General features: G+C 49.9%; 1 protein-coding gene across 2 annotated transcripts in view; it reads left to right on the forward strand.

The window, feature by feature from the left end:
- The window catches only part of LOC142309909 (membrane-spanning 4-domains subfamily A member 4A-like), a 184,838-nt gene that overhangs the window by 142,517 nt on the left and 15,549 nt on the right, over positions 1 to 26,772 (forward strand). For both annotated transcript variants that reach the window (XM_075347370.1, XM_075347371.1), the window contains exon 6: positions 22,101 to 22,223. In XM_075347370.1, the coding sequence (XP_075203485.1) occupies positions 22,101 to 22,223 (123 nt within the window). The remainder of the gene's footprint in view (positions 1 to 22,100; positions 22,224 to 26,772) is intronic.

Consider the following 26,772-nt stretch of genomic DNA (forward strand, 5'->3'; position numbering starts at 1 on the left):
CTTGTCCAACCAATCGATGAGGACGCAGTGTATCCTAAGGGAAGGTTATGGCTATAAAAGGGACTTCTTTAAGCCACCAGGTTTGATGAAGGTTGATGGATGCTGATGGATCCAGTCTAAGCTCTTTGGAGCTGACTAGAGGATCAGGATATCTTATGGCTTCAATCTAGGGACTCCACCAATTGTGGAGACACGGGGCTCAGTGGGTGCTCTCGTCCACTAAAACCCGCCACCTTTAGAAAGACAGCGTGGCTCAGGGCTCATCCCAACTGAACGCCGGCCTCCTTAGCTGTGGGCGTAACACTACTCAGACAACACAGGGTGAGGGAACCACAATAATTAGACTTTATTGGATCCCCAAACAATTAACGGCACATAACACATAACCAGCAAAACACACAAATGTAACAGGCAACAGTGTCTCACCCTTCCGCTGGCTCACCAGGGATTTAGAATGTCCATGACTCACAGGTTCCAGGGCTACTTACTCCAATACAGCAGCACCCCGCTTTCGGTGGGCACCCACCGTGACTGGAATAACGCCAGATTCAGGAAGCTGTGTGAGGTCTGCAAAGTCTGTAACAGGTGACTGAACTGTCCCAACCTGAGTGTCCTCCTTAGGTAGTCCTGGTATGATGTTACAATCCTGGCAGCCGGAGTCGAAATCCCTAGGCTGTGGATATGGTCTCCAACCGGAACTGGAGTCCCTAGATTGAAGCCATAAGATATCCTGATCCTCTAGTCAGCTCCAAAGAGCTTAGACTGGATCCATCAGCATCCATCAACCTTCATCAACCCTGGTGGCTTAAAGAAGTCCCTTTTATAGCCATAACCTTCCCTTAGGATACACTGCGTCCTCATCGATTGGTTGGACAAGATTGCTTCTCCCATTGGATGAATTTCAAGCTGCATGGATAATGTTCATTTAAATGATGTGCATAGAAAGACTCAGTATATCTACATGGAGTCGGCAAGTCACCGACTAGACAATGGCTACTAAGGTAATTACATTATCAATACACAACTACAATACAATGATTACTGAAAAAGTCTGGAGAACAATACGTCTGGCTTTCAGTGGCCAACACAATTACATTGAGTCAACAAGAGTCTTGTAAAAACAATGAGGGACTTCTCCCCCGTCTATAGACAATCTATCATGCTGTCTGGCTGGATTTTAAGAAACTTTAACCCATGAGAGTCCATGTCGTCACAATCCACATTCCTGACCGCAAGCCGTGAGTGGCGTCACCACACATTTAAAATACCTGACATTACCTGTTGCCAGACTTTACATCTGTGGCGTCCCCGAACAGGATCGTCACACCTGGGGCGTCACATCTTCCTTTTGGCGTCATGAACAGGATCCATGACTAGACCCGTTCAGACGGGTGACAGTGTGCCTTGGCGGTCCGATTGGAAAATTTGAACTGCCGCCATTTTCTTTGCCACCGTTGGAAAGTGCGTCATCAGAAAGCTACAGTGAGCGCAGACGAAGTAACCGCCCACGGAGAGGAGTGACCATCCCAGAATCCCCAGAGCACTCTGACCCCGCGAGAGAAGATGAAGAGGCTGGTCTACCTCGGACTGCTGGGACGTCCCTAGCCCTGTGGAAAGAGAAATGGAACTAGGGCCAGAACCTGATGAGCGAGGGAAGAAGCAAGATGGCGTCGGCAGAAGGTGATCAGAGGGAGCAGGGCTGGTCAGGGCCCATGACTGCGGAGGAGCTGGAAGCGGAGGTTGGACGGATTGCTGATCGCATGGAGGAGCAGCAGAAACGGGAAGTAGCCGTCTGGAGAAACAGAATGCTGATGGCGATCCAAAACCTGCGGCTGTCCATGCAGCAGGGTCCGCCTGGAGGTGTCGCCCATGCTCAGCTTACACCACCGCCAGCAACAGAGGCCTCGCCACTGATTGTCTCCGGCCCGACTCTGGGTGAGTCCTACGCTACCCCTTCTTTACCTGGTGTGCTGATTCTGCCGGCATTACCATCAAAACCCGGTGCGACGCCCACGCCATCCCGACCTGAAGCGGTCACAGCACCCTCTTCGCTGGAGAGGGGTCCAGGTGCCCTGCCCTCAGCTTACCTGGTAGCTAAAGACTCAGCCATCGAGCTGCTATTCACCAGACAAGAAGCGGTCGCAAACTCTCTTGGCTGGAGAGGGATCCTGAAGACCCACCACCATCCTGCTCGGTTGCCGAAGGCTCGACTCCAGTGCTGCCATTTGCCCGACCAGAGGAGGTTGCAGCACCCTCTGTAAGAGAGGGAGTCCATGAGGCCGCACTGCTGTTCCCCCACCGACCAAAAGAGGTCGCAGCACCCTCCGCCAGGGAGGGAGAACAGGTCCTGCAGCCCGTGGCAACCGCCATCCAATCACCTACCCGACCGGAGGAGGTCGCAGCACCCTCTGCAAGAGAGGGAGACCATGAGGCCATGCTGCTGTTCCCCCACCGACCGGAAGAGGTCGCAGCACCCTTCACCCGGGAGGGAGAACAGGTCCTGCCGCCAGTGATAGCCGCCACTCCATCACATACCAGACTTAACCAGGACACAGCAAACTCCAGTAGAGAGCACTTTGCTCACCTGGTGCCCCGCTGAATACCAGGTGGTGTCACTGCGAGGGAGGCCCACCCGAGGACCTTGTCAGCATCGCACGCCTGCAGAGGGCGACGACGGGTGAGAGCTAGCCACCCACGACCCCTTGTAAAGCCCATCCCGGTGAGTGAGCAGTTGGAGGCTCGGGACCTGCAGGAATAGCAGTCCCTGCGGCGGACCAGATACCAGTCTCGAGGTCCCCTCCATCTGGGAGTAGTGGAGGAGTTCAATTGTAGTACGGGGTGGGGTTTCATAGTGAAAGCAGGGATAAAAGAGGGGATTTTTGTGTCTCCGCGGGACATGTGATCCCATTTGCAGCAGGGTCACCCTGGCCGTGACCTATACATGGGGGACGTGGTGGAGTTCACGCAGCATAAGGGGCAGAGAGGCTGGTTCGCTTTGGATGTAGTGCCATGTCCACAAGCCCAGGCTCTGCCCCCACTGCTTCAACCAGGTACCCATTGTCACCACTGCCAGGGGACGCCCATGACACGACTTCCAAAGGCTCCACTCCCACCGCTTCCACCAGGTACCCATTGTCACCACTGCCAGGGGACGCCCATGACACGACCTCCCGGAGTCAGTGCACCCAGGTACCAAGCACTGATCTTGGAAGGCGAAAGTTGATTTGATTTAGCTGATTGTAGCTGAAAAAGTATAATTTAAAATGTTTTTATTGAAAGTTTAAAGTAACGTTTAAGAAAAATGTGCCCGCAAGGACTTTTGCGTGAAATCTTTAAATATTGCACCTGGTTATGTGCACTTTATATGGACCATAGGTTATGAACTGGCTATAACCACAAACTCTCGCATTGTATATAGTTACCCCAGTGGTACCAACCCCAGAGTCTGCCTGTTGAGGGGCATGCTCTGCACCACCAAGGGGTACGCCTATTTATGGGGCCTGCCCTCCAACACCAGAAAAAAGAGAACTGTCGCTGGAATGGTTGAAACCAGGGCATCAAAAGGACTGGTGATCACTCCGTGTTCGGGTCTTGGATCAAGGACTCGTGGGTGGTGGGTGGTGGTGGTATGGTACCTGGTATGTTTACATGTAAATATCTCCCCTGTGTGGGAAAACTTGTATTTTGTTTTTCTTGTCTTTGCAGCCCGAGGACGTGCTGTCGATAACCAAGGGGGAATGTGGCACCCCTGACCTAGTCAGGCACCACTGAGTACTGCACCCATGCTGGGACAGTACTTCCAGGTAATCCTAAGGGCCAGAACGAGGTGTGTATGCACAGACACATAGCAATCACTTCCAGGTGACCCTAAGGGCAGCTTTGCACACTACGACATCACAGGTGCGATGTCGGTGGGGTCAAATCGAAAGTGACGCACATCCGGCGTCACTTGCAATGTCATAGTGTGTAAAACCTTTTTGATACAATGAACGAGCGCAAAAGCGTCGTTATCGTATCATCGGTGTATTCTCCGACATTTCCATAATGCCTGTGCAGAGACAGGTACGATGTAGTTCCTCGTTCCTGCGGCAGCACACATCGCTGTGTATGAAGCCTCAGGAGCAAGGAACATCTCCTACCTGCCTCCCGGCTGCAATGAGAAGGAAGGAGGTAGGCGGGATGTTTACATCCTGCTCCCCTCCGCCGCTATTGGCCGCCTGCCGTGTGACGTCGCTATGACGCCGCATGACCCGCCCCCTTAGGAAGGAGGCAGGTCGCCGGCCAGAGCGACGGTCGCAGGGCAGGTGAGTGCATGTGAAGCTGGCGTAGCGATAATTTTCGCTACGCCAGCAATCACAAGATATCGTACCTGCGACGGGGGCGGGGACTATCGCACTCGACATCGCAGCATCGGCATGCGATGTAATGTGCAAAGCCCGCCTAAAGGCCAGAATGAGATGTGTACACACAGACACATAGCACCTAGGACTCCCACACCTTTAGATGGGACCCTTGGGCAGTCTTTAGAAGAGGTTGGCCTTCAATTCTTGTCAAGGGGTGTAGCGTGCCACATTACAATCAGAGAAAAAGTACAACATAAACATGGGCACAAATTCTGCATTTTTTACCACTCCTGGTTTTGATATACAAATACTGATGCAAAACACTCATCAAATGTTCAAAGTGTGCAGCTGGCCTAATGCTCCTGCGTTATGTCAGATACTTATATATGAAGAGGCTTAAAGGGAATCTATAAACTTTGCCACTTAAGCTAAGAGCAGCATAACGTAGGGGCAGAGATCCTGATTCCAACGATGTCTCACGGCTAATTAGTGTAATTTTGAGAAAATCACTGTTTAACCAGCAGGAGATTATCGTTGGAGGACTATTTTTTCTGCTGACAGGTAGTCCAGCATATTCATGAACTTTGTATAACCTCGCCCACACAACGGATTAGTGTACACCGAAAACTGTCATTCAATGTTGTAGGTGGGGGTTACAGAGCTCCATATTTAAATAAGTGTTAGATGTGGAAAAGAGAAAACAGTAATTTTATCAAAATGACAGCAAACAGCTCAGTAAGTGCTGGACATTGCTGGAATTAGGGTCTCTGTCTCTACATTATGCTGCTCTCAGATGGGATGGCAAAAACTTGGTGACAGATTTCCTTTATTGTACGCCTTGTTCTACAGACTTACAGATCCCTTATGCCCATGTACTACAGAAAATGATGAACAATAACTATAAAAATAGCAACTATATAAGCTGCTATAACCACAAAGCGCAATGTCATTAGTAGAGAGTTCCATTGTCTTGCTGCTCTTACAGAAGAGAATCCTCTTCTGTGTTAGTGCATAAAGCTTCCTTTAGCTGTATTGCATTGTCTCCCCTTAGATGCATTTCATGGTATAAAGAGATTATTACAGATATCTCTCTGTTGACCTTATTGATAAATGCCTTTTTCAATGCCATTATCATTTTTGGATACTGTAGCCCAGGCCCGGACTGACCATAGGGCGATTCTGGCAAATGCCAGATGGGCCGGTCCCTGTAGTGGGCCGGTGCCTGTAGTGGGCCGCTGTATCTGCAGTCACTGCCGTGCTCCTCAGCAATATGTGCATGCTGGGCACACTAGCTCCAGCAGGACCAGGAGGCAGCACTGTACTGTGCTGTGCTGTGCTGACCCTGCTGTGTGATAGTGTGCCCAGCATGCACACACTACTGAGGAGCGCGGCGGTGGTCACAGCTTCCTCCTTCCTATTAAAATGTATTTCGTCTTTCAGACGTAAATACATTTGAACAGTGCGCTGACGTCATCACAGTGCTGCGGGCGCCACACAGGAGACATCAGGCAACAGTAAGCGCTCCATGGAGGAGCCGAAGAGACAGGTTTAATTAATGGGGGATGAGTGGGGAGGGGCTGAGGACACATAACGGGCAACATTTGTGAAGGAACACAGCTTTGTGACAGGCAGAGGGGGAGTACTGTATTTCGAGGGAGGGGGGAGGCAGAAGTGTGTCGTGATGGGGTAGTGTAATTTGTGTGTATGGAGTGATGGGGGGTGCATTGTGTTATGTCTGGGGAGGGGGTAATGGAGGGTGTATTGTATTGTGTGTGGGGGGGAGGGGTAATGGGGGGGTGCATTGTATTATGTGTGTGGGTGTGTAGTGGGTGATGGGGGGAGTATTGAATTCTGTGTGGGGTGAGGGTTAATGGAGCGTGCATTGTATTGTGTGTGTGTGTGTGAGGGTAATGGGGGTGCATTGTATTGTGTGTGTGGGGAGGGGTAATGGGGGTGCATTGTATTGTGTGTGTGTGTGGGGAGGGGCATGGAGTCATTAATCGAGGACTAATTAGTGTGATATCAGTGATATTAGTCCTGAACCTGGCCGCACAGGTACAATCCCCTGTAGTGACTGCAGCGCTTGTAGAGTGATTAGAACACAGGTATGTGGCGGAACAATCCACAAATCAGGGAAGCAAAGAGCAGAAAATACATCAAGGTCTGCTACACACTGCAAAAATGTATCACATAGTGCCAACTGTGGCGCCCCTGACCTGGTCAGGCACCACTGAGTGCTGCACCCATGCTGGGACAGTACTTCCAGGTGATCCTAAGGGCCAGAACGAGGTGTGTACGCACAGACACATAGCAACCAGTTCTCCCACACCAGTAGATGGGACCCTTGGGCAGTCTATGTAGGGGGCTAGCCTTCAAATCTTACCAAGGGGTAAAGCGGAGGGGCTGGGAGCTAAAGTGCAGAGGCTGTCAGGAAAAGAGAGAGAGACAGTCTGGTAGTGGTGCGCGGCGGTTGCGAGACGAATACGCGCACTGCCACGAGTCAGACCCTGCACTGGGTAGTAACCGTTAGTGGGGGAGAACGGTCACTTGAGAAGACAGAGAAGGTGTACCTGGTGATTAGGCACATATGGGGTATAGGTCTCCAGAGCAGACTCCAGTTTAACTATCTGCTAAACCTGCTGGTGAGGGGAACTACAAGTACTTCACCAACCTCACAGAGTCCGAGCCTCAGTAGCAACGCAGGGACCCATAAGAGGACAGCGCCTCTAGCGATCTCACTTGGTCTACGCTGCCGGCAAACGGGCCAAACACAGGGGAGAAAAGGCATAAGCAACTCCCTGGATAGACCCCCATGGTACTTCAGGTCAGGGGGTTATCTGAACACAGAAGTGCTAGTGTCGCGGGCGGGGGGTGCGCTGCTCGACCGCGCTCGCGGCTCGGGTCCGGCTGCTGCTGCTGCTCGGTGGCTCGAGCGGTGGGCCGGATCCGGGGACTCGAGCGGCGCTCCTCGCCCGTGAGTGAAAGGGGTTGGTTTGGGAATTTGGTTTGTGACATCACCCACGGGTCGTGGTGAGGTTGGGGCACCACCGCTGCTGGTGACGGGCATCCCGGGAGCGTTGTTAGGGAGCAGCTGGGATGTTTTCCCCTCCGTGGGTAGGGGTTGGTGGTCTCGGGGCCCGGTAAGGAGAAGGTAGAAATGCAGGGTAGGAGAGGTGCAGGGTCGCAGGGGCAGCGCGGTGCCAGAGGGCACGGTGGTACTCACTCAGCCAAGAACAGATACAGAGTCTCCGGTAAAACAAACGGCTGGATGGACGGGTCCCGCAGCCGACTGCTGTGATCACTCCCGGATGGATGGTGGTGGCTGCCTTTCCCTGCACCTGGTGTGTGTCTTCGGTCCCGATGGCTTCCCACCGGTAACCCGCTCCCCAGCTTGGATAGATGCCGGGGGAGCCCCTTTTGCCCGCAGGCTCTGGCCCTGGGAGCTCTAGCTCTGGCGGTAGCTGTCTCTCCCTGTTCGGTTTGGACGGTTGCCTTCAATCGGGTCTTGGTCGCTAGGAAACCCCGGAGGTTCCCGTTGCTAACGGATTTAACCAGTTTAACGGCGACTCCTAGCCTGGTCGGGGTCCGCAGGCCCTGCCGGTTTGTGCTGGCTTCTCTATGCTCCCCGGTTCGGTACCGGTGGGCCACCGCCCAGCCCCGGCCCTACGGTTCCGCGTCGATAGGCCACTCCTGCAGACGGCCACCACCGTCTGCCAACCTTGCTGTACGTGCCCGGGCCACGTACCCGGACACGGTAAGTCTGCTCCTCACTTGCCACTTCACTCCTTCTACTTCACTCTCCCTAGCTGAACTCCTTCCTTTCCCGCCTCCAGGACTGTGAACTCCTCAGTGGGTGGGGCCAACCGCCTGGCTCCACCCCACCTGGTGTGGACATTAGCCCCTAGAGGGAGGCAACAAGGATTTGTGTGTGCGGCTGATGTGCCTAATCGGGGTGTGGGGTGTGTTGTTGCAGTACCTGTGACATCCTGGCTTGTCCAGGGCGCCACACTAGGAAGGTGAGCTGGCCCGAAGGAAACCTGGTCCTACCTGGTTCATCGCAGCAACGCCCGGGTCAGCTCACCAAAACATCCAGAAGTGAGTAAAAACCAGTTAAAAGACTTTTGGACTCAGCCTGTGTTATTCTGGGACCTGCTACCCTGCTCATCTGGCCCCTGAGGCCTGCCTCAATCAAAGGAGACTATATCACCTGGCTGCGGACCCCATCAGCCCCAGACGCTTGTAGAACCTGCAGCGACGGTCATCCACATCCCTGACCGCAAGCCGTGAGTGGCGTCACGATATATACATAAACTGACATTACCTGTTGCCATATTGAACAAGACCTGTGGCGTCCCTGAACAAGGGCCAGCATCCCTGAGGCGTCACATCTTCTTTTTGGCGTCACGAACATGATCCAGGACTAGACCTGTTCAAACGGGTGACAGTGTGCCTCGGCAGTCCAATTGCAAAATTTGAACCGTTGCCATTTTTGCCGCCGTTGAAAGTGCGTCATCAAAAGGCTGCAGCCCGCGCTGACAAAGTAACCGCCCATGGAGAGGTGTGACCGTCCCAGGATCCCGAGAGGGCTTTGACGCCGCAAGAGGAGGATATGAGGGGGCTGATCTGTCCCTGGACTACTGGGACGTCCCCAGCCCTGTGGGAGGAAAAACGGAACTAGGGTCAAAACCTGAGAGGAAGCTGATGAGCAAGGGAAGGAGCAAGATGGCGTCAGCAGAAGGTGATCAGAGGGAGCAGGGCTGGTCAAGGCCCATGATGGCGGAGGAGCTGGAAGCGGAGGTCAAAAGGATTGCTGATCGCATAAAGGAGCAGCGGAAATGGGAAGTAGCCGTCTGGAGAAAAGGAATGCTGATGGCGATCCGAAACCTGTGGCTGTCCGTGCAGTGGGGCCCGCCTGGAGGTGCCGCCCATGCTCAGCTTAAACCACCGCCAGTGACAGAGACCCCGTCACTGGATGTCTCCAGCCCGACTCCGGATGAGTCCGATGCTACCTCTTCCCTACCTGGTGTGCTGATTTTGCCGGCGCTGCCATTGGAGGACGGTGCAATGCCCACGCCGTCCTGACCTGAAGCGGTCGCAGCACCCTCTCAACTGGAGAGTGGTCCAGGTGCCCTGTCCTCGGCTCACCTGGTTGATAAAGACCCGGTCATCGAGCTGCCGCTTATCAGACCTGAAGCGGTCGTAGCACCTTCTCCGCTGGAGAGGGCTCCTCAAGTCCTGCTACCGGATCCTGAAGTCCTGCCACCATCCTGCCGGGCTGCCGAAGGCTTAACCCCAGAGCTGCCACTCGCCCGACTGGAGGAGGTCGCAGCACCCTCTGTAAGAGCAGGAGACCACGTTGGTTTATCTAAAGCCAAGGCCGCGCTGCTGTCTCCCCACCAACCGGAAGAGGTCGCAGCACCCTCCGCCAGGGAGGGAGAACAGGTCCTGCAACCAGCGGCAACCGCCACCCCTTCACCTACCCGACCTAACCAGGACACAGCAAATCCCAGCAGAGAGGAAGAAATGCAGAGCGCTTCGCTCACCTGGTGTCCCGCTAATGACCAGGTGATGTCACTGTGGAGGGAGGCCCACCCCAGGGCCATTTCAACGTCGCAAGCCTGCAGAGAGCGACGTCGGGTGATAGCCGGTCGCCCACGCCTCCTTGTGGAGCCCATCCCGGAGAGTGAGCAGTTGGAGGCCCGGGACTTGCAAGAAAAGCAGTCCCTGCGGCGGGCCAGATCTCAGGCTCGAGGTCCCCTCCACCTGGGAGTAGTGGAGGAGTTCAATCGCCGTAAGGGGTGGGGCTTCATTGTGGAAGCAGGGGTAAAAGAGGGGATTTTTGTGTCCCGGCGGGACGTGCAGTCCCATTTGCAGCGGGGTCACCCTGGCCGTGACCTGTACATGGGGGACGTGGTGGAGTTCACGCGGCATATGGGGGAGAGAGGCTGGTTCACTTTGGATGTGGTGCAATGTCCAAGGGGGACCTCAGTGAGCCCAGGCTCCACCCCCATCGCTTCAACCAAGTCCCCATTGTCACCACCGCCAAGGGACACCCACAACACAACCTCCAAGGGTCAGTGCACCAAAGTAACAAACACTGACCTTGGGAGGCGGAAATCAATCTAGTCAATTTAGTTAACAAGTATAGTTTAAAAATGTTTTATTAAAGTAACATTTAAGTAATATGCGCAAGGACTTTTGCGTGAACTCTTTAAGATTTTTTTAGCACCAGGTTATGTGCACTATACATAGGTTATTAACTGGCTATAACCGCAAACTCTCGCAGTGTACATAGTTACCCCAGTGGTACCAACCCCAGAGTCTGCCTGTTGAGGGGCATGGCTCTGCACCACCAAGGGGGCACGCCTATTTATGGGGCCTGCTCTCCAACACAAAAAGACAAAGCAGGCAGGCCTGTTTATGGGGCCTACCCTGCACCACCAGGATAAAGAGAACTGTCGCCGGACTGGTCTCCGAAACCAGGTCACCAAAGGGACTGGTGATCACTCCATATACGGGCCTTGGGTTAAACACTCATGGGTGGTGGGTGGTGGTGGTATGGTACCTGGTATGTTTAGATTTAAATATCTCCCCTGTGTGGGAAAACTTGTATTTTGTTTTTCTTGTGTTTGCAGCCCGAGGACGTGCTGTCGATAACCAAGGGGGAATGTGGTGCCTCTGACCTGGTCAGGCACCACTGAGTGCTGCACCCATGCTGGGACAGTACTTCCAGGTAATCCTAAGGGCCAGAACGAGGTGTGTACGCATAGACACATAGCAACCAGTTCTCCCACACCAGTAGATGGGACCCTTGGGCAGTCTATGTAAGGGGCTAGCCTTCAAATCTTAGCAAGGAGTGAAGCAGAGGGGCTGGGAGCTAAAGTGCAGAGGCTGTCAGGAAAAGAGAGAGAGCCAGTCTGGTAGTGGTGCACGGCGGTCGCGAGGCGAATACGTGCGCTGCCACGAGTCAGACCCTGCACGGGGTAGTAACCGTTAGTGGGGGAGAACGGTCACTTGAGAAGACGGAGAAGGTGTACCTGGTGATTAGGCACGTATGGGGTATAGGTCCCCAGAACAGACTCCAGTTTAACTATCTGCTAAACCTGCCGGTGAGGGGAACTACAAGTACCTCACCAACCTCACAGAGTCCGAACCTCAGCAGCAATGCAGGGACCCATAAGGGGACAGCGCCTGGAGCGATCTCACTTGGTCTATGCTGCCGGCAAACGGGCCAAACAGAAGGGAGAAAATGCAGAAGCGACTCCCTGGATAGACCCCCATGGTACTTCAGGTCAGGGGGTTATCCGAACACAGATGTGCTAGGAAGGCGAGCTAACAGGTTACCCTCAGACTGGCCCGAAGGAAACCTGGTCCTACCTGGTTCATCGCAGCAACGCCCGGGTCAGCTCACCAAAACATCCAGAAGTGAGTAAAAACCAGTTAAAAGACTTTTGGACTCAGCCTGTGTTATTCTGGGACCTGCTACCCTGCTCATCCGAGCCCCTGGGGCCTGCCTCACTCACGGGAGGCTATATCACCTGGCTGCGGACCCCATCAGCCCCAGACGCTTGTAGAACCTGCAGCGGCGGTCATCCACATCCCTGACCGTAAGCCATGAGTTGGCGTCACGATATATACAAAAACTGACATTACCTGTTGCCATATCGAACAAGACCTGTGGCGTCCCTGAACAAGGGCCAGCATCCCTGGGGCGTCACACATACAGTACTCACATAATGCCATACAGTACTTACATAATGCCATACAGTACTCACATAATGCCATACAGTACTCACATAATGCCATACAGTGTCACATAATGCCATACTGCTAGTGATGAGCGAGCATGCTTGTCACTACTCGGTACTCGCACGAGTATCACTGTACTCGGGCTGCTCGGCGGGGACCGAGTAATCTCGCGATACTCGTGCTTTACTCGTGGTCTTCATTTCTGCATGTTGGCGCTCTTTTGAGAGCCAGCCCTCATGCAGGGATTGGCTGGCAGACCACTGCAATGCCACAGCCCTGTTAGTTGTGGAATTGCAGTGATTGGCCGGCCTGCACAGCGTCACCGAGCCTTTATATCGGCCGGCGCGCTGTGCTCTGCTCACAGCTATTCTGACAGTGAGTGTAGGGAGAGTGTCGCTGATTCAGGGAAAGCTTTGCGGCCCTTTATAGCTTTTTCAGTTGCAGGGCTGCAAACAGTGTGACCAAAAGTCCTTCTCAGGACTATTCTAGTTGTATACAGGCAGGCAGGGTATAGCCAGGTCGGAGTACAGTAGCAGAGTCCTTCTCAGGACTATTGTTGCTATATACAGGCAGGGTATAGCCAGGTCTGAATACAGGCTAGTGACCAAAAGAGTCCTTGTCAGGACTATTGTAGCAGTATACAGGCAGGCAGGCAGGCAGGGTAGTGGTGACCGTATACCAGCCTTCATATCTGGGGCTGGTGTACACAGTGTAAAACAGTCCAGATAGTGTCTGACTTGTCTGTACTGTAATTGTCGCTCCCCAAAAAAACCTGTTAGTAGGTTATTATTGCGTCCGTGCTTGGTTTTTAAAACCGCACGTGTGTGCCTGTTGGTGGCAGCGTACAGGTGCACTGGTGTGCGTTTACCAAACTATTATATAACGCACAAGTGTAGTGTATAATACACGTCAGTCAGCAGTGGCTGATAGTGTCAGAGTTCTTAATTTTTGCTCCTAAAACCTGTGTTAGGTTATTATTGCGTCCGTGCTTGGTTTTTAAAACCGCACGTGTGTGCCTGTTGGTGGCAGCGTACAGGTGCACTGGTGTGCAATTTCCAGAAACTTTGATATAACGCACAAGTAGTGAATATACACGTCAGTCAGCAGTGGCTGATAGTGTCAGAGTTCTTAATTTTTGCTCCTAAAACCTGTGTTAGGTTATTATTGCGTCCGTGCTTGGTTTTTAAAACCGCACGTGTGTGCCTGTTGGTGGCAGCGTACAGGTGCACTGGTGTGCGTTTACCAAACTATTATATAACGCACAAGTGTAGTGTATAATACACGTCAGTCAGCAGTGGCTGATAGTGTCAGAGTTCTTAATTTTTGCTCCTAAAACCTGTGTTAGGTTATTATTGCGTCCGTGCTTGGTTTTTAAAACCGCACGTGTGTGCCTGTTGGTGGCAGCGTACAGGTGCACTGGTGTGCGTTTACCAAACTATTATATAACGCACAAGTGTAGTGTATAATACACGTCAGTCAGCAGTGGCTGATAGTGTCAGAGTTCTTAATTTTTGCTCCTAAAACCTGTGTTAGGTTATTATTGCGTCCGTGCTTGGTTTTTAAAACCGCACGTGTGTGCCTGTTGGTGGCAGCGTACAGGTGCACTGGTGTGCAATTTCCAGAAACTTTGATATAACGCACAAGTAGTGAATATACACGTCAGTCAGCAGTGGCTGATAGTGTCAGAGTTCTTAATTTTTGCTCCTAAAACCTGTGTTAGGTTATTATTGCGTCCGTGCTTGGTTTTTAAAACCGCACGTGTGTGCCTGTTGGTGGCAGCGTACAGGTGCACTGGTGTGCGTTTACCAAACTATTATATAACGCACAAGTGTAGTGTATAATACACGTCAGTCAGCAGTGGCTGATAGTGTCAGAGTTCTTATTTTTTGCTCCTAAAACCTGTGTTAGGTTATTATTGCGTCCGTGCTTGGTTTTTAAAACCGCACGTGTGTGCCTGTTGGTGGCAGCGTACAGGTGCACTGGTGTGCGTTTACCAAACTATTATATAACGCACAAGTGTAGTGTATAATACACGTCAGTCAGCAGTGGCTGATAGTGTCAGAGTTCTTAATTTTTGCTCCTAAAACCTGTGTTAGGTTATTATTGCGTCCGTGCTTGGTTTTTAAAACCGCACGTGTGTGCCTGTTGGTGGCAGCGTACAGGTGCACTGGTGTGCGTTTACCAAACTATTATATAACGCACAAGTGTAGTGTATAATACACGTCAGTCAGCAGTGGCTGATAGTGTCAGAGTTCTTAATTTTTGCTCCTAAAACCTGTGTTAGGTTATTATTGCGTCCGTGCTTGGTTTTTAAAACCGCACGTGTGTGCCTGTTGGTGGCAGCGTACAGGTGCACTGGTGTGCGTTTACCAAACTATTATATAACGCACAAGTGTAGTGTATAATACACGTCAGTCAGCAGTGGCTGATAGTGTCAGAGTTCTTAATTTTTGCTCCTAAAACCTGTGTTAGGTTATTATTGCGTCCGTGCTTGGTTTTTAAAACCGCACGTGTGTGCCTGTTGGTGGCAGCGTACAGGTGCACTGGTGTGCAATTTCCAGAAACTTTGATATAACGCACAAGTAGTGAATATACACGTCAGTCAGCAGTGGCTGATAGTGTCAGAGTTCTTAATTTTTGCTCCTAAAACCTGTGTTAGGTTATTATTGCGTCCGTGCTTGGTTTTTAAAACCGCACGTGTGTGCCTGTTGGTGGCAGCGTACAGGTGCACTGGTGTGCGTTTACCAAACTATTATATAACGCACAAGTGTAGTGTATAATACACGTCAGTCAGCAGTGGCTGATAGTGTCAGAGTTCTTAATTTTTGCTCCTAAAACCTGTGTTAGGTTATTATTGCGTCCGTGCTTGGTTTTTAAAACCGCACGTGTGTGCCTGTTGGTGGCAGCGTACAGGTGCACTGGTGTGCAATTTCCAGAAACTTTGATATAACGCACAAGTGTAGTGTATAATACACGTCAGTCAGCAGTGGCTGATAGTGTCAGAGTTCTTAATTTTTGCTCCTAAAACCTGTGTTAGGTTATTATTGCGTCCGTGCTTGGTTTTTAAAACCGCACGTGTGTGCCTGTTGGTGGCAGCGTACAGGTGCACTGGTGTGCGTTTACCAAACTATTATATAACGCACAAGTGTAGTGTATAATACACGTCAGTCAGCAGTGGCTGATAGTGTCAGAGTTCTTAATTTTTGCTCCTAAAACCTGTGTTAGGTTATTATTGCGTCCGTGCTTGGTTTTTAAAACCGCACGTGTGTGCCTGTCGGTGGCAGCGTACAGGTGCACTGGTGTGCAATTTCCAGAAACTTTGATATAACGCACAAGTAGTGAATATACACGTCAGCAGTGCACAGCATTGCAAAATGCGCAAGGGCATTGGCAAGGAACAAGGAAGTGGACGTGATGGTGGTGCAGGCAGAGGCCGAGGTCGTGGGCAAGCTCTAATTTCGCCACAACAAAGGGCCACATCTAGTCGCTCGCACGTCCTGTCCCAAATTCTTGGGGACCGCAGCAGTACACCGCTCTTGAACCAAGACCAGTGTCAACAGGTTGTTAGTTGGATAGCGGATAATGCTTCCAGTCAGATTGGCACCACCACAAACACTCTGTCTTCCACACGGTCAAGTGTCAGTAGCCGTGATACTGCACCGCACATTTCTGAACCTGATCCTCCTTCCTACCACCAGGCTGAGTACACGTCCTCCTCGGACATTAATGATCCCACACTTGGACACTCGGAAGAGCTGTTCACGTTTCCATTCACACATTCTGGCCTCTCGTCAGCTCATATTGAAGTGGGTCATGAGGAGATCGTCTGTACAGATAGCCAAATATTTGAGCAGCCACGTTCTCACGAAGTTGGCAACGTGTCTCAACAAGTGGTGGACGATGATGAGACACAATTGTCAGCAAGTCAGGAGGAGGAGCAGGGTGCGGAAGAGGAAGACGACGTGGTGGATGATCCAGTAACTGACCCAACCTGGCAGGAGGATATGCAGAGCGAGGACAGCAGTGCACAGGGGGAGGGAGGCGTAGCATCACAACAGGCAGTAAGAAGCAGGGTGGTGGTCCCAGGCAGAAGTCAGGCAACCGTTCCCCGTAACAACACGACGACACAAGGTGCCTGTACAAATGTTAGGTCTTCACGAGTCTGGCAGTTTTTTAAGTTGGATCCAGATGATTCAAAAAAGGCCATTTGCAACACCTGCCGTGCCAGCATCAGCAGGGGTACCAAAACTAGCAGCCTGACCACCACCAGCATGATCAGGCACATGTCAGCCAAGCACCCGACTTTGTGGGAAGTACAACAGAGTCGAGGAGCAGTGCTTGCTGATGTCACTGCTACGTCTTCGCTGGTTGTGCATGCGAGCCAATCCTCTGTCCATGCTGCCTGCGAACAAGCCTCCTCCACTCCTGCACCTGCAGTTGCCTACGCAGAAAGAACACCATCATCAAGCACGTCCTTGTCCCAGCGCAGCGTTCAGTTATCCATTCAGCAAACCTTTGAACGCAGGCGCAAATACACTGCCAACACCCCACATGCCACAGTTCTAAATGCTAACATTTCGCGACTGCTTGCGCTGGAAATGTTGCCTTTTAGGCTGGTGGAGACAGAAGCATTCCGTGACCTGATGGCGGCAGCTGTCCCACGTTACTCGGTCCCCAGCCGCCACTATTTCTCCCGGTGTGCCGTCCCCGCGTTGCATAACCACGTGTCACAAAACATCACACGTGCCCTGAACAACGCTGTTTCACCCAAAGTCCACCTAACCACAGACACGTGGACAAGTGCTTGTGGGCAAGGCCGCTACATCTCGTTGACGGCACACTGGGTTAATATTGTGGAAGCTGGGACCCAGTCTGAGCGAGGGACGGAACACGTCCTTCCCACACCAAGGTTTGCAGGCCCTACCTCAGTCAGTGTTTCACCCACACTCTACAGCTCCGGAATGTCATGCTCTTCAGCCTCCTCCTCCTCCTGCGCATCCTCATCCACTGTGCCCTCCACACCAGTCACAAGCTGGAAGCACTGCAGCACTGCCTCGGCGAAGCGGCAACAGGCTGTGCTGAAGCTAATCTGCATAGGTGACAAACCCCACAATGCAGAAGAGCTGTGGACAGCTCTGAAACAGCAGGCAGATCACTGGCTCACACCTCTGAACCTAAAGCCAGGAAAGGTCGTTTGTGACAATGGCCGGAACCTGGTGGCGGCTTTGAGGCGAGGCCAGCTGACACATGTTCCATGCGTGGCCCATGTGCTCAACCTCGTGGTTCAGCGGTTTATAAAGTCATACCCAGAGCTGTCTGATCTGCTGGTAAAAGTTCGCCGCCTGTCTGCACATTTTCGAAAGTCACCTACTGCTTCAGCCGGCCTTGCCGGCTTTCAGCGCCGTTTGCATCTTCCGGCTCACAGACTGGTGTGTGATGTCCCCACGCGTTGGAATTCAACTCTGCACATGTTGGTCAGGATATGTGAGCAGAAGAGGGCAGTTGTTGAGTACCTGCATCACCTAAGCCGTCGGGAAATGGGTCAAACTCCACACATAACACCTGAGGAGTGGAGATGGATGTCAGACCTATGTACCATCCTCCAAAACTTTGAGGACTCCACCAAGATGGTGAGTGGTGATGACGCCATTATTAGCGTCACCATACCGCTACTCTGCCTTCTAAAACGGTCCCTTTTGAAAAACAAACATGATGCATTGCAGGCGGAGCGCGATGAGTTGCAGCAAGAAACAGTAGTGGGTGTGGGTGATAACACACAGCCCAGCCTCGTCTCATCACAACGTGCAGTGGAGGACTATGACGAGGAGGAGGATGAAGACATGGAGCAACTCTCCGGCCAAATTGAGGATATGACATGCACACCAGTCATATCCTCGATTCAGCGTGGCTGGCCAGAGGACAGGGTAGATGAGGAGGAGGAGGAGGAGGAGGAGGAGGAGGACAGCATGTTCAGTCATCTTGTTGGTCAGGCTACTGAAGTCCTGGCTGTTAAGAGTCTGGCGCACATGGCTGACTTTATGGTAAGCTGCCTGTCTCGTGACCCTCGCGTTAAGAACATCTTGGCCGACAATCATTACTGGTTGGTAACACTGTTAGACCCACGCTACAAGGAGAACTTTTTGTCTCTTATTCCCGTGGATGAGAGGTCAACCAAAATGCAGCAGTTTCGGAAGGCCATACTCACGGAAGTAGGCAAAGCATTCCCCTCACAAAACGCTAGCGGCATAGGTCAGGAATCAGTGGACAACCGAGGCGTACAGCCGAGAGAGGCACAAGTCCAATCCGCCAGAGGTAGGGGAACAGTCTTTAAGATGTGGGACAGTTTTCTCAGCCCCTCACGTACCACAGCCCCTGAGGTGCGGGGTAGTGCCACAAGAAATCCTAAGTTTGCCCAGATGCTGAAGGAGTACCTTGCAGATCGAACAACTGTACTCCGACATTCCTCTGTGCCTTACAATTATTGGGTATCCAAGCTGGACACGTGGCATGAATTGGCTCTCTACGCCTTGGAAGTCCTGGCCTGCCCTGCTGCTAGCGTTTTGTCAGAGCGTGTTTTTAGTGCCGCAGGTGGAATCATTACAGATAAACGCACCCGCCTGTCAACTGAAAATGCTGACAGGCTGACTCTGATAAAGATGAACAAGGGTTGGATTGGGCCAGACTTCACCACACCACCAGCAAATGAGAGCGGAATTTAAAGTTTGCCATGTACCTCCACTCACCCATGGGTACACTTCTCGACTTTGGATAATCGCTGGACTGCTCCTCCTTCTCCTCATGCGCCATCATGATGACCGTTACAATAGTTAGGTCTTTGTTTCAGGTATACCCCCAGTGGTAAATTTTTTCGCCCATTCTTTGCAGAATGGACATTACAACGACAGGAGACCCGCTCCTTTGCAATGGGAACAATGTTTTGAGGCCCTCATGCACGTCTCTACCCAGGGACAACGTGTAGCCTCCCAATTTTTGGCTGCCCTGCCTAAGGGCTATACTGAAATACACCCACTTCCTTAAAATGGACACTTAATGTTTTGAGGCCCTCATGCACGTCTCTACCCAGGGACAATGTGGAGCCTCCCAATTTTTGGCTGCCCTGCCTAAGGGCTATACTGAAATACACCCACTTCCTTAAAATGGACACTTAATGTTTTGAGGCCCTCATGCACGTCTCTACCCAGGGACAATGTGGAGCCTCCCAATTTTTGGCTGCCCTGGCAAAGGGCTATACTGAAATAGACCCACTTCCTTACAATGGGCACTTCAGGTTTAAAGGCCATCATGCACGTCTCTACCCAGGGACAATGTGGAGCCTCCCAATTTTTGGCTGCCCTGCCTAAGGGCTATACTGAAATACACCCACTTCCTTAAAATGGACACTTAATGTTTTGAGGCCCTCATGCACGTCTCTACCCAGGGACAATGTGGAGCCTCCCAATTTTTGGCTGCCCTGCCTAAGGGCTATACTATAATACACCCACTTCCTGACAATGGACACTTAATGTTTTGAGGCCCTCATGCACGTCTGTATGCAGGGGCATTGGTGAACCTCACAATTTAGGACTGCCCTGGCAAAGGAAAATACTACAAAGACTCACTTCCTCAAAATGGGCACATTAGACTCAAGAGGCCTTCATGTACGTCTCTTCTCAGGGACATCGGAGTGCCACACAATGTTTTCACGTAAAATCTTTCATGTATTGATCTCAAAAAGTAACATACACCAGCTCTATCTCACTATTGGGTATGTGCCCTTAACATTTCCGCCATGAAAAATCATTTTGGGGTCATTTTGGAAGGTTTTCTGGTGAGTCCGTAAAAATGGCGTAAAACGCGGACAAAATTGTTCACAGCTGTGACTTTTGAGTGATAAATGCTTCAAGGGGTCTTCCCCATGCTGTTGCCATGTCATTTGAGCACTCTTCTGAGACTTTTGTGACATTTTTAGGGTTTCTCCATGCTGCCGGGAGGTCATTTCACAAAAATACTCGGGTCTCCCATAGGATAACATTGGGCTCGTTGCTCGGGCCGAGTACACGAGTATCTTGGGAGGCTCGGCCCGAGCTTCGAGCACCCGAGCTTTTTAGTACTCGCTCATCACTACATACTGCACTCACATAGTGCATAGTACAATACCATGTGAAAAAAAAGAAAGAAATTATGTTACGTTGGATGTTCCGATATCTTTTCCTTCTATTCAAGTTATAGTCCACCTAGCAGACTTCATATCGTTGCACTCCATGGATGTGTGGTGACCTATTCCATTGGGCGTGTCAAGTTTTCCTCCACTTCGTCTGTTGTTATAGTGCAATACAGTGTCACATAATGCCATACAGTGCTCACATAGTGCAATACAGTGCTCACATAGCGCGATACAGTGTGACAGAGTGATACAGTGTCACATAGTGTCATACAGTGTCACATAGTGCCATACAGTACTCACATAGTGCCATACAGTGTCTCATAGTGCCATACAGTGCTCACATAATGCCATACAGTACTCACATCTACAAGTGCACAAAGATATTACACATTCACCATGCGAAAAGTGGGCCTATGTACCCCCAAATGCCAGGGCTGAATTTTAGTCCCAGTCCGGCCCTGCTGTAGCCTACCCATTGATTTATTACTTTCATTGAAGACCTCTAAACTCGCTCAAGCTCTTCTATGACAATATACATGGGTGCCAGTATACCTGGTTAGGTATACTAGGGTATAGACTCGTATGTCGTCATAAAAAGCAGGTGTGATAAATAATGAAGAAAAAGTCAAACTAATCTCTGTCAATTATATAAAACTTGTCACAGAGTTTTGTTCAAAAGTCGCCGATTGTCAATGCGGCATCAGACGCTGTTCACACTACAGATTCTAATACTCCACCCTATGGTTTATAATTGGACTCTCTGGGAGGCGGCATCTGTAACGTCATTAGAGGAGGCCTCTGGAGGCCTCATCCGAGTCCATGCAGCTTGTATGGACACAACAGCCCATGTGAGGAAAGGCTTTCCCACTGCTAAAAATGGAGGAGCTTGCTGCTTCTGTTGTAAAATGGGTCATTTTGATGGCATTTGCCCCTCTGTGCCCAAGGGAGTTCAGCAGTGGGAAAAACTATTAGGCCCAGGTGGGTTGGAGGATCCCAACCTGTGTCTGCATATTTCCTCCACTATGGCATCTCAATGTATGATACCTGCTAGGGTCAAGGTCGAGGACCAAGATGTTCCCATTACATTTTCTCTGGTCAGTGTTTCTGGGGCTAACATTATTGATAAGCAGTTTGCTCATTCATCTGAGTTGCAGGTGAAAGAGTTTGGTTTTGATCAAAACTTAACAATTGTCATGGCAGCATCAGACGCTGTTCACACTACAGATTCTGAAACTCCACCCTATTATTTCTCTGATGTTTCTAAGTTACAGTCAGGCTCGTCCATCATCCAGCTGTATGCTCATTCATGGTCAGGCTAGCAAGAGTTAACCTCTGCTAGCCAACAGGTTATGTTTTGGATCACATGTTTCTGGAAGCTTATCAAATTTGCTCCCTACCTTTTTAAGATGGTGGAATGTGTCTTCCCACATCGACTATTGTTTATTGCTGTGTTGGTCTGTGTGCTGTTGTGTCCCAGTACTGCTGGTGATTAGATTGTATGGTGCTTTGAATTGTTGTGAAGTTCATCATCTTATTGTTTCCTCCCAGCTCTTATTTTCCTACTTACCTCTTATTGTCTTTTACCTCTGTGTGTGTGCTGTGACCGAGAGTTTTAGTTTCTCCTGTTTGTCTTTCTCTGTTGATTTCATCACTCTCCTGTCCCAGCCCTCCACTGGAGTATGGGGGGATGGGGTATACGATCAGGGCTGGTCAGGAGCAGGGCCAGAAAATCGGCACAGACATCCTCACCTTCAGAGGTAACTCTGAGATCAGGAATAGAGGGCCAGTCTAGAAGATCCATGACAAAACTCTTCATTGTTTTATGATTTTTTTTTTTTTTGCAGAATGGTGGATATGCAGTGATATCTTTCCTTTTAATTATAAATTTGTTGCTATTTTGCGTGTCCTTATCCATCTCCATTTTTGGATGTCGCTCTCTGTCAAAGGTATCTTCAAATTGTCCTCAGGTAAGAGATCAGACTATATACACTGGATAAAATGTGTGAATATTGTGTATGTATTGTGAATGTATTTTAAGTAATAGGGAAGCAAATAGGCGCAATACGGTTTTAATTGGTTAAAAAACAGGGTACAGATAACAGTGATGTGCTCACCTGGTATGGTTGTGTGATATACAACACTGTATGAAACATATAATCAGCTACTGCAGACATATGTGTAATGCAGAGATGAAGCAAAAAGAAGTGTGTTTGTTCTGCGCTACTTTGAAGGATCATCTGTGAGGAACAGTATCAGGACACATACGTGGAGAACATGGTTCTACTTGTTTCAAAGCTACCCAGCTTCTTCTTCAGGAAGGTCTTGTAGTTCTCCTGAAGAAGAGGCTGGAAAGCTTTGAAACAAGTAGATTAATCCACATGTTCTCCAGTCATGCATCCTGGAATCTTTCCTCATGGATGATCCTTCACAGCAGCGCAGAGCAAATACACTTTTTTCCGTCTGATCCCTGTTTTTTGAATTAGCTCACAAGATAACCATCTCGGCTGGACTTGACACTTCAGGCATTCCATTGCAAGCTTCACACAAGGCAGGTTTGGTACAACAAGCCACAACCAGTTGTGTTGGTTCTGTACAGCAGAAAAACATGTTTACCAAAATCGGCAGAGCTGGGGTGAGATGGGGTTGTAAAAGGGACAATATGCCACAGCTTGTCTAATTCATGATGAGCTGTGGCGTTTTTTACCCCAGAAATCTCACTCCACTCAGGACCCACTTGTCAGACGCTCCTGATTCATTAGACTTGTCCGACATACACTCCAAAAAAAATGTAAGCTAATCTGTGCTGTATTGTCATATAAATCACCGCTACATTGTTATTTTTTGTTTTCTGACTTTTGTTCCTCTTGAATTATCCCTTTATTCTCTGCAGATCTTTGTTTACATTCAGCTCCAGCAAACATGACCACTTCCTGTATTCTTGGTTGCCAAACTCAGTCATAGCTGGCTCCTCCCTGCCTCACTGTCCAGCCCGCCCCCTGCCCGCCCTCTGCACACTCATTGGCTGTCAGTATTCTGTCAAGCACTGAACTCTCAGCATTAGTGTTGGGCAGTCCAGCTCTTTTTGGTGATCCGGTTCCCATGGCTCCGCTCACCAAAAAGAGCCAGCTCATTCAGATCGTTCTCAGGTGAACACATATTTAAGATTATAGTGACGCCGCTGAAACCACGCCCACCCGTGGCTAAACCACGCCCACTTACAAGGAACCAATTAGATCACGGAGTGGGTGGTGTTTAGACGTGGGTGGGCAGGGTTTCAGCGGCAAAAAGAGCCGTTTAGCAATTTTAGTGGCTCACTTTGGTGATCCGGCTCCTGTCAGTCACAGCAGGGAGCCGGATGTTTGTGTTGGATCGTTCGCGATCGACACATCACTACTCAGCATTGGAAATATAACAGAGCAGATATCCTGCTTCTCTCATCTGTGACACAGCAATCACCTCACATCCACAATGGTGACAAATAGAGATGTTACATGTTCCTCACCCCTTATAGATAAATGAATACTGTGAAAGGAAGACTTTATATAGCATCTGTGAGTATATAGTAGATATATACGCCATGTCTGTATGGTATATGTGTGTGTGTGTGTGTGTGTGTGTGTGTGGGTGTGTGTTTTGTCATATAGTTATGTGTGTATACAATATATATATATATATATATATATATTTGCACATAGCTTGCCCAGGCCTATCCATCTATGTGTTACTATATGAATTGACACATTGTGCTCAGAATGTGGAGTGTGCAGATTGCATACGAGTGGTCACATGACCATTCATTCTGACTGTCAACAACTGTGTCTGCTGCATGTGATGTGAGGATTCACTTATCTGCACTGTGAAGTGCCATGCAATAAATAGTGCGATAATAATAAAGAATAATAATAATAATCTGCAATAAAATAAAGTTACTGCAGATTTTTGTGAAAAACCTTGACCACTATTTTTTCCTTGGGCTACATGATATTTTGGTCATGCTGTCAAATATCGCAGCATGCCTATGTCACTACTAGCATGATGCAGGTCGTGACATAGGTGAGGTCGCTTTAATTTCCATTTCATTCCATTTCATTGCATACTGCAAAAAAAACTGAAGCACCTAGATAGATAAATAGATGGATAGATATAGATAGAGAGATAGCTAGAGAGACAGAGAGATAGCTAGAGGGATAAATAGAGAGATGGATGGATGGATGAATGAATGAATGAATGGAGGGAAAGCTAGAGGGATAAATAGAGGGATTGATGAATGAATGAATGAATAAATGAATGAATGAAGGGATAGATAGAGGGATAGATAGATAGATGTATAGATAGATAATAGATGAGAAAGACATGTATAATGTCCCACCCCCCTACATTTTGTAATCTTGCACCCTTTAGTGCCTTTCATGTGGCACTAAATGGTGTTTAGACTTGTCTATAGCCAAAAAAAAAATAATTAAAAAAACAAATTGGGGTCCCACCTATCTTTTGTAGCCAGCTTAGGTAAAGCAGATAATGGCAGCCTGCAGACCACAGCTGGCAGCTTCACCTTGGCTGGTAATCCAAAACAGAGGACACCCCACGCTATAATTGTAAATTAAGTAAATAATTTTTTAAAAAAAACCAAAATGGGTGGTCTACCCAAATGGGACCACCAGCCAAGGTAAAGCGGAAAGCTGTGGTCTGATATTCTCAAACTAGGGAGGTCCACCGCTATTGGACACTCCCCAGCCTAAAAATAGCAGGCCGCAGCTGCCCCAGAAGTGGCAAATCCATTACATGCGCCAATCCTGGCGCTTCGCCCTGGCTCATCCCCTTGCCCTTGTGCGGTGGCAAACGGGGTAATATATGGGGTTGATACCAGCTGTGTAATGTCACCTGACATCAATGCCTGGCATTAGTGATGTCATGGCGTCTATCGGATACCCAACATTACTAACCCAGTCAGTAATAAAAAAAAAAGAAAAAGGACAACAAAAAAAATTTTATTTGAAAAAAACACTCCCCAACACATTCCCTCTTTCACCAATTTATTAGAAAGAACAATCAAATCTGGTCCGGCGTAATCCAATAAGGGGGTCCCATGACGATCTATACTCACTGTCCCAGTCAATGAAGAACAAAACGTTCCCCATTGGTTGGGAGAGCAGTTCAGTGCATGCTCTCTCTTCCCTCCTCTCGTGCGCTCTCTTCCCCCTCCAATGCTCTCTTCCCTCCTCTCGTGCTCTCTCTTCCCCCGTGCTCTCTCTCCCACATTCCCGTGCTCTCTCTTCCCCAGTGCTCTGTCTCCCACAATCCCGTGCTCTGTTGTCTTCCCTGTGCTCTCTCTCTCACATTCCCATGGTCTTTCTTCCCCCCTGTGCTGTCTCCCACACTCTGTGCTCTCTCTCCCATACTCCCATTCATCTCTCTCCCACCTGTGCTCTCTCCCCCAATCTCGTGCTCTCTATTCCCCCCATGTGCTCTGTCTCCCACAATCCCGTGCTCTGTCTTCCCCCTGTACTCTCTCGTTCCCTTCCCGTGCGCTTTCTCCCACACACCGTGCTCTCTCTTCCCTCCTCCAACCGAGCACAGGTCCGAGATGCAGGAGATCAGTGCTCCCAGCTTCTTAGGCTATGTTCACATTTCCGTTGTTTAGAATCAGTCACAATCTGCTGCTCTTATAAACAGCGCAATCCATTTGGCGGATTCCGTTGTTTCCCATAGACTTGTATGAGCAGCGGATTGTAACTGATGACCCTGCATTGCATCCGCTGCGCGGCGCATCAGTTATTTACTGACTGACCGCCGGGCGGGAGGGAGGCAGCATGCAATGTTTTTTGTTGCAGCAAAAAAAATGCACCCCGCAGGATTCCGTTGGAATCCATCAGGAGGCATAATGTAAGGCTGGTTTCACACATCGTTTTTTTGCCTTCAGGCGCAATCCGGCAAAGACATGTCTGTTGCCCCCGAATGCGTTTTTTCCCCCATAGACTTCTATTAGCGCCGGATTGCGCCAGATGGCCTTGCGTTCCATTCGGCTTTTGCTTTGTCCGGCGGCCGGATGGAACGTTGAAGTGAACGTTTTTTGTCTCCGGCAACAAAACAGATCGCGCCAGATCCGGTGCCTTACGGCGTTTATTATAATGGAAGCCTATGGACGCCGGATCCTGTGTCATCCGTCATATGCCGGAATCTGGCGCCGGTTTCCGTTTTTGTAAACTGAGCATGCTCAGTAGCAAAACGGATCCCTCAAAAAACGGAAAAAACGGATGGAAAAACTGATGTGACTGATCCATTTTTTCGCCGGATCCATCGCATCAGTTTTTTTGCCAGATTGTGCTCGATGGCAAAACACTGATGTGTGAAACCGGCCTTAGTCTATGGTGCAGGATTCTGTTATCCTGTGTTAGGCTAAGTTCACACTTCCGTTGTTTTGTATCAGTCACATGCGTTGCTTGACGCATGTGACTGATGCGTTGTACAACGGATGACAACGGTGACAAAGAAAAGAATTTCTTTGTCGGACTCCGT

The sequence above is a fragment of the Anomaloglossus baeobatrachus genome, chromosome 5 (genome assembly GCF_048569485.1).
Source record: "Anomaloglossus baeobatrachus isolate aAnoBae1 chromosome 5, aAnoBae1.hap1, whole genome shotgun sequence".
NCBI classification, from domain to species: domain Eukaryota; kingdom Metazoa; phylum Chordata; class Amphibia; order Anura; family Aromobatidae; genus Anomaloglossus; species Anomaloglossus baeobatrachus.